The sequence below is a fragment of the Brassica napus genome, chromosome C3 (genome assembly GCF_020379485.1).
Source record: "Brassica napus cultivar Da-Ae chromosome C3, Da-Ae, whole genome shotgun sequence".
Classification (NCBI taxonomy): Eukaryota; Viridiplantae; Streptophyta; class Magnoliopsida; order Brassicales; family Brassicaceae; genus Brassica; species Brassica napus.
The window spans coordinates 17,792,164-17,799,802 of record NC_063446.1 but is presented as its reverse complement, the minus strand read 5'-3'; the positions used below and the strand labels follow the sequence as shown (position 1 = coordinate 17,799,802).

The 7,639-nt window shown below is 37.1% G+C and overlaps 3 protein-coding genes across 3 annotated transcripts; all 3 read right to left on the bottom strand.

The window, feature by feature from the left end:
* Positions 1-1,384: 1,384 nt before the first annotated feature.
* Positions 1,385-5,053, bottom strand: LOC125584394. The gene is made up of 2 exons (XM_048752810.1): positions 2,716-5,053; positions 1,385-2,626 (listed from the first exon to the last, which is right to left on the bottom strand). Exons 1-2 carry the CDS (start codon positions 2,941-2,943, stop codon positions 2,363-2,365), a joined length of 492 nt encoding a protein of 163 aa, XP_048608767.1. The 5' UTR covers positions 2,944-5,053; the 3' UTR covers positions 1,385-2,362.
* LOC125582952 lies at positions 2,997-3,683 on the bottom strand. Its single transcript, XM_048749427.1, has 3 exons — positions 3,595-3,683; positions 3,388-3,517; positions 2,997-3,305 (listed from the first exon to the last, which is right to left on the bottom strand). The coding sequence occupies exons 1-3, from the start codon at positions 3,681-3,683 to the stop codon at positions 2,997-2,999; spliced, it is 528 nt and encodes a 175-aa protein (XP_048605384.1).
* Positions 5,054-5,383: 330 nt separating the features above from the next.
* LOC125584393 lies at positions 5,384-7,331 on the bottom strand. The gene is made up of 5 exons (XM_048752808.1): positions 7,071-7,331; positions 6,439-6,970; positions 6,267-6,366; positions 5,791-6,180; positions 5,384-5,711 (listed from the first exon to the last, which is right to left on the bottom strand). Exons 1-5 carry the CDS (start codon positions 7,321-7,323, stop codon positions 5,505-5,507), a joined length of 1,482 nt encoding a protein of 493 aa, XP_048608765.1. The 5' UTR covers positions 7,324-7,331; the 3' UTR covers positions 5,384-5,504.
* Between the last annotated feature and the right edge of the window lie 308 nt (positions 7,332-7,639).

Sequence of the window (7,639 nt, the reverse complement as noted above, 5' to 3'; positions counted from 1 at the left end):
ATAGTGTTATTTTTTCTTCAAGACTGGTCTCTGTAGATCGGATCTGCCAACAATCAACTTCATCAGTGTTTTCTCGTTGATCCAGAATGAACCAGGAAACGAGCAAGATATCATTGGAAAGATATCGATGTCAGCTATCCACATCGTCTTCCAGAGTGGCAAACTGAGATACGGTTAGATAGTTATTGATGTTGCTTCTTGGCGAAGAATAAAGCTGTTGAGTTGTAGAGACAGTTCCGCCCAGTCTCGGTGTAAGTGGGAAACGGTCGACAGAAACAAACGATTTCTGTCTGGAAAATTTGTCAGTAAGTATTTAATTCTTTTATCTATCATCTCCAACAAGCGGATTGTCATTCCGAGTTATTTTTGAGAGTTATGCTTGTTTTCATGAGAGGTGTTAGTGCAGTCTTCGTTTGCAACCAGCCAGGAGATAAAGTTATTTTGATTAATCAAATGGTATCCGATCGGAGTAAACTCGGTGGATACGGTTGTGCTTCGTGTGATGCTTTAGGCATCGTATGTGTTCATATTAGAGCTAAATTTCCCTAGTGAGTGATTCTCATGTTATCCATCATTCTTTCTTTCCTTTTTCAGGTGAGACTAACGAGCAAGAATAAGTTTTTTTTTGGATTAGTGCTTTTGACATTCTACTTTTTTGGACTTTCGGTTTTATGGTTTTATCGACATTTTCGGATTTTATTTATTTATTTGATCTATGGCGTTGAGTTTAAGAAGAAATAAATGGAGATTTTCAGTAATTGAATTATTTAAGTTTATTTAGAAAATGCAGGTATTACATTACCATGCAATATCATCACCATTAATTTGAAACAAATGATTGAGATGCTTTCCCAATAAGCTACCGAATCACAGCCTTCGATGTTACTACTCTCACTTGTCTATAGCTAACAGGTTTACTAGATTAAAGCGTTATAGAAATATCCTAGTTTCTATCAACTATTCCACCTTTGAAGAAACATACATGTTTAAATTCAAAACCAAAAAATCCTGAAACTAGAGCACTTCAGTTGCATCTCGATGGACAAATAGTCATGGAGGCAAAGTCAACAAAGCCGTTGTACACATGACTTCCGTGGCCGACGGTTTCTAGGGTTTTAGGAGTGATTCAAAAGAACAAGTAGGGTGATGGTATAAAACTAAAAAAGACACCAAGTTCAATATGTAAATATGATAAAGCTTGTTACAACATGTTCGGTAATCCAATAATACCCCTACGGTACAAAGACTCTGCTCGGTAATGAGAATCTTAGAGCAACTCCAATGGTGTTATCACCATTGGAATCCTTAGCATTAAAATAATATATATATATATATATTTTTTTTAAATAGTTAAGGACTCTAAGCATTAATGTAGGTCCAATGGTGTTATCCGAAATGGAGTCCTTAGAATTTTTTTTTTTTTATTTGAATCTTTGAAATATTAAAATTTTATTTAATATTAAATAAATTTTTTCATTTATTGAAAGACTAAATGTAAACATACAATAACTAAACATCTTCATCATTACCAAACTTGTTCCAAATATTTTGAATCAAATCATATTTCAATTGTGCATGTATGTGCGGGTCACGAACACGCCGCCGTATGTCAAGCATAGTACGGAGATTTGAAGTCGTGGGAGAAAATGACATATCCACCTGTGAACTTCTACTCGAGGCTCCTTCTTCAAACTCTGATGTATCATACTGAGTGTATCCATTGCGTTCATTTTCTACTATCATATTGTGTAGTATGATACATGTTCGCATTACCATTCCTATTTCACTACAAGAAAACTGCGCGATACCGATGGACAAATCCGTCATAATCTCTTCGGGAAAGCCACATACCGATAGAATACCGACGAAAAATGTCCGTCGGTATCATCTCGTCGGTATACTGATATTCGTCGGAAATTTGTCGGTAAATACCGACGAACGTATTCCGTCGGTGTTTTTCTAAAATTTCCGACGCTGCATATCCGTCGGTATTTATAGAGAATACCGACGAAGAGAATTCGTCGGAAATTTCAGAAAATACCGACAAAGGGTGTTCATCGGAATATTCAGAAAATACCGACGAAAAAAGTCCGTCGGTAACTGAAAATAAAACCGACGACTTTATTCCGTCGGAATTTCATGAAAATACCGATGGATCTTATTCGTCGGAAAAATGTAGAAATTCCGACGGATAACTCTATCCGTCGGTATTCCTTTTTTAATTAAAGAAATTTTTTTTTATAATTCTTAATTTAATTTCAGGAAAAAATTGATAATTTAGAATTTAAAAACATTATAGATATATAAATTCAACATTATTATACATTAAAGTTATAAAAAGTTTTTGAAAATTAAAAAACAACTAAAAGTCTTCACCGAATCGGGTCCTAAACTTCTGCAACAAGGTCTGGGTGAGAACATTGTTTTCCTCCATAGTCGTTCGGTTTTGCTGCAGCTCAACCCGGATTTCAGCATTGTCCTTCTTCAGAAACTCAATCTCCGTATCCTTGGTCTTAATCTGCTCCATAAGCTCATCAACGAGTGGATAGTGAGCTGAAGAAGAAGAAGAAGCCCCTCCGGTCGAACGAGCCAATCCAACATAACGGCCCTTTTTCTTTGGAACAGCCTGAATGAGAAATAACAAATACATATCACACACATACGCACGCACACACACATATCACACATACATAGCAAAAAGAAATTAGAATGTACCTCGAGAACAAGGTTGTTGAGTTGCTCTACGGTTAAGGAGTTGGAAGATGCAGAATCGCCTTCTTCACACATAGAAGCTTGAGTCGCGAGGAGATCCACTTTTCGATTTTCCACGACCTGGATTACGCCCTTAATAAGTCCATCCTGAATCTCCCCAGTCTTCTTGTTGGTATAGGCGTTCTTCATCAGGGTAAAATCATCTACGGGAACTCCACCATTTTCCTTCATCTAAAAACAATATATTTAGTATCACATATTTAAAAATGAATAAGAAAATCAGATTAGAAACTTACTAGCTGAAGTGCTCGGGTCTGTAAACTTGTTGCCCCTAAGTTGTGGACAAACATCCCTTTCCCGTCACGCCCGCTACACCGATTTTGCGAGTTGATTGTCGACAAAGACTTTGTCTCATCTTTCGTCCAATGAGCACACAAATCCCACCAAACGTCTGGGTTGATGTGCTTCGGGACCTCGCCAACATCGAATTTTTGCTTCCACTCATTGATCCGCTTGGTGTAGTGCGAAGCTGCTTTGCGGCGGAAAACAATTTTCACTTGTTCTGTAATCCCTGATTCCCAAGTGAACTCTTGCTGCAAAATAAATACAAATATTTTTTTAGAAAGTTACAATTGTAGAATTTTTTTTATAATATTAAAAATTGACAACGTATACCGCAAATTGCCGAAACCAAAGTTCTTGATCTTCGTCAGGCATGTCATAGAAAGTTGGATAACCACGCTTTAGCATCGTGTACTCCATCCTAAGAAGGCTGTTGGTGATACCATTGCCAGACAAATCAAACCTACGAAATAAAACCAAACACAATTAAATGTAAAAGATGAATATAAAATGAAAGAACCTTTTAAAACAAATACTTACCAAGTGGTGTTTGGGACAATAAGATAATTTGGAGCAAGGCGCTGAAGCGATTCTCGGCCAGGTTGCCTAACTAACTCCGCAACAGTCATCGTAGTAGGCAATCCTCCTCCTCTTGAACTTTGAGAAGGGCCGGAAGCTACAAAGGGGGGGGGGTGCGGGCTGCTAGAGGGGTGGGGGCTGCTGGAGGAGTGGTAGCTGCAACTGGGCTACTAGCGGGTGACGTACTCTGAGTACTCTGAGTGACTGAAGAAGTACCTCGGCGAGAACGACGTCTAAGTATAAGAGGAGGTGGTTCATCCCTACAAAAAAAACATTAGTAAGCTTTTTTATTATTTAGAAACGTTTTATAATTAAAATATTTTTATAATAATTAAAATGTGTTTTATAATTTATTTAACGAATTTTTATAATGAAAAAAATATTTTTTATACCATATGCTAATTTTTTATAAATAAAAACGATTTTTATATAATTAAAAACATTTTATTAGAAAAAAACTTTATAACTTCAATAACTTCAAAATCTATAACTTCAATCACACAAATCCTAAATCAAAACTTCAATCCCGGCCCTAAACTAACTTCCAAATCCCTAATCAATCTCAAAATCACATAAACCTTAAAACTAACATTGTAACCTTTAAAATCCCATGAGCAAAGTTAAAGGAATTGAAAATCTTACATGACTGGGTGAAAGAGGAGGTCGAATTTGGGGGATTTAGCCGGAAATCGCGAGGGAGGAGGAGGGAATCGCCGGAAATCGCGAGGGAGGAGGAGGGGTTGGGCGGAGAGAGAGAAAAAAGGGGAAGAAATGAGGAAAAAGAAGAGATTTTCTCTTATGTATTCATTTAACAAACTGACGGATTACCGACGGGTTTTTTCCGTCGGTATTTAATATACCCGTCGGAAATCCGTCGGTTTTTTAATATTGGCGGTTCGCAGAAACTTTGCGCGGTACAGCTTCACCTGGGTAATTTTCTAAATACCGACGACCATTTCCGTCTGTTCTTCGTCGGTATAGTTAATTCCGTTGGTTATTTGTCGGAATATTCCGACGAGATACCGACGGATTACGGTTTAGAGTTTACACAGGGTGTCGAAATTATTTATATTTGTTATACGACTTTCTAAAACCGATATATTATGTTATATAATCATAAAACATTCTCAAAAAATGTTATAAATTTATTTGAGTGTTACAACTTCTGAGAACTGGCACAAGCCAACTTAAAAGTGTATGATGTTGTTCGAACGGTTTTGATTGAATGATTATATATATGTCATGTTCAAAGTTTTAAAACTGTGAGAATACAATGGGTAGATTTGTTGTCTGATGTTATATATGATATTTAATACAACTGTAAAAAAAACATACCTGTAAGAAACCGAAACTCTAAATTGATAATGTCCGTCGGTATTCCGTCGGTATTTACCGACGCATTTCCGACGAACCCTTAGAATTTGAGGGTTTTGTCGGAAATGCGTCGGTAAATACCGACGGAATACCGACGAATCCCTAGAATTTGAGGGGTTCGTCGGTATTCCATCGGTATTTAAATACCGACGCATTTCCGACAAAACCCTCAAATTCTAAGGGTTCGTCGGAAATACGTTGGTAAATACCGACGGAATACCGACGGACATTATCAATTTAGAGTTTCAGTTTGATTTTTGTTTTACAAATCTCACCATTGTATTCTCACAGTTTTAAAACTTTGAACATGACATATATATAACCATTCAATCAAAACCCTATATAATCAATCAATCAAAACCGTTAGATTTTTAAATCAACAAATCTAATTTATTTTTTTAATTTTAAAGTATACAACGTTTCAAACCCATAATTTGTTTTTAGAAGAAATCTACAATGTTTAAAAGTAATTTGCATATACATTCATAAAAGAGTATCTACTCTGCATCTGAGGAATTATCTGATGATGAACATGATGAATCTGAATCGTCTTCGTCAAACTCTCCAATCTCGCCGTCCTCTTCGGTTAATTGTTGTTGTAGTGGATCAAATACTCCTTGTACTCGGCTTCTGGGATTTATTGACATGACAACGATCCAAGGATCGTTCCTTTGCCTAATCCGCGGATAACGAATATAGCAAACCTGAAAAATTATAAATTATATAAGTCGAAGTAATTATATATGATTACTTCCGATGGAAAATATATTTCAACATACATACCTGGTCAGCTTGTGAAGCAAGAATGAATGGATCGTAAAAATCCAGTCGTCGTCGCGAATGTACAGATGTAACACCGAATGCGTCAGTGCTTACTCCGCGACCAACAACGTTGTCGTACCACTCACAGTTGAAGACAATACATCTCATGCCAATCATTCCCGGGTACTGAATTTCCAAAATCTCGCGTACGTTACCGTAGTACACATCGTCTCCGGATGACGAAGAAACCCCACAATCAACTGTTCTCCTTACAGTATTTTCCTTAAGAACTCTGAATGCATATCCTCGAGTGCAATATCTCGGATATGACTTCGCAACAAACTTTGGACCACAAACTATCTCACGTAACCAATCTTTAGGTGGGTGCCCAGTAGCTAAACAATGGCTTACCTATAAAAACAAAAAAAATGTTTTCTTTCATTAAAAGATAATAAGTAAAATGATTAGTTACCACTAATTACTGAGTAGACACTTACATAATCAGAAAGCCATGTTGCAAAGTTGTTTTGCTTGAGTTGTTCGAGTTGTTCTTCGGTCGCATCCGGGTACTTTAAGCGCATCTCTGCCAAGTAAATACTGTAAAAAACACAAAATGTTAGATATGTGTCAAAAATATTGCAAATAATTCATAGTTTTAAATCTATGTACCTCTCATATTCAAGAATGTCTTCGCAGTTTGTAAGCAAATATGTGTGCAAATGAGCATGCTCAGCCACTGTAAGTATCCGGTCCGTTGACTTTCCACTATGTCGTCCAATTTGTGTAAACATGTTTGGCACATAAACATAATAAGTTGCCCTTTCACCTCTATCATCATGCCGTGCAGGTCTTCGACTTTTTGTTCGAACTTCTGATGGAAAGTAGTATTCAGCAAAGTTTGAGGTTTCCTCATTGATGCACTGAGACACTATTGATCCCTCCACCTTGCTTAAATTCTTGACCTTCTTCTTCAGATGAAACATAAACCGTTCGTACAAATACATCCACCTGTACTGCACGGGACCACCGAGTGCCGCTTCTCTCGCAAGATGAATAGCAAGATGCTCCATAACATCAAAAAATGATGGAGGAAATATCTTCTCGAGGTTGCAAAGGATCACCGGTATTTTAACTTCCAAATTGCGAATACCATCTGATGTGAGTGATCTCGAGCATAAATCACGGAAGAAAGCACTTATCCCTACATACACGAAAAAAACAAATTCCATAAGCATATATATATATATAAGAATTAAAAAATAATATGACAATTAATTTAACAATGTTAAATTTTAAAGTACCTGCGATTGCTTCGTGGACATTTCGTGGCAATAGTGCGGAAAACGCAAAAGGAAGGAGGCGCTGCATCATTACATGACAATCATGGCTCTTCAAGCCAGTAAACTTCCCTTCACTTTTGTCAACACAATTACGCAAACTTGATGCATAACCGTCTGGAAATTTAACACTGTGTGTTATCCAATCAAAAAACTCTTCTTTTGCAGTTGCATCCAGTCGATATGGGAATAGGACCTTTACCGTGCTCATCAACATGAAGTTCGGGACGAGCACAAATATTAACCAAATCCAGTCTTGACTTCAAGTTATCCTTCGTCTTGCCTTGGACATCAAGGATGGTGTTCATCAAATTGTCGAAAAAGTTCTTCTCAATATGCATGACATCTAAACAGCGCCACAACAAATGAGTCTCCCAATAGGGCAAATCCCAGAAGATACTTTTCTTATGCCAATTATGATTTTCCCCTACACCATAAATCGGTTCATGTCCGTTTCCACCCACGTCTGGCGTTCTATCTGCACCAAAATCTCTTAATTGTTCCTTCAACTTTTTGCCACTTACTTCTTCAGG

Coding starts and splice junctions, on each gene's coding strand:
- LOC125582952 (XM_048749427.1), bottom strand. CDS start 3,683: ATGACTGTTGCGGAGTTAGTTAGGCAACCTGGCCGAGAATCGCTTCAG. Junction 3,518..3,594: donor ATTGTCCCAAACACCACTTG/GTAAGTATTTGT, acceptor TTTATTTCGTAG/GTTTGATTTGTCTGGCAATG. Junction 3,306..3,387: donor TTTGGTTTCGGCAATTTGCG/GTATACGTTGTC, acceptor TTTATTTTGCAG/CAAGAGTTCACTTGGGAATC.
- LOC125584394 (XM_048752810.1), bottom strand. CDS start 2,943: ATGAAGGAAAATGGTGGAGTTCCCGTAGATGATTTTACCCTGATGAAG. Junction 2,627..2,715: donor TCAACAACCTTGTTCTCGAG/GTACATTCTAAT, acceptor TTTCTCATTCAG/GCTGTTCCAAAGAAAAAGGG.
- LOC125584393 (XM_048752808.1), bottom strand. CDS start 7,323: ATGTTGATGAGCACGGTAAAGGTCCTATTCCCATATCGACTGGATGCA. Junction 6,181..6,266: donor CAACATGGCTTTCTGATTAT/GTAAGTGTCTAC, acceptor TTGTTTTTATAG/GTAAGCCATTGTTTAGCTAC. Junction 5,712..5,790: donor TTGCTTCACAAGCTGACCAG/GTATGTATGTTG, acceptor ATAATTTTTCAG/GTTTGCTATATTCGTTATCC.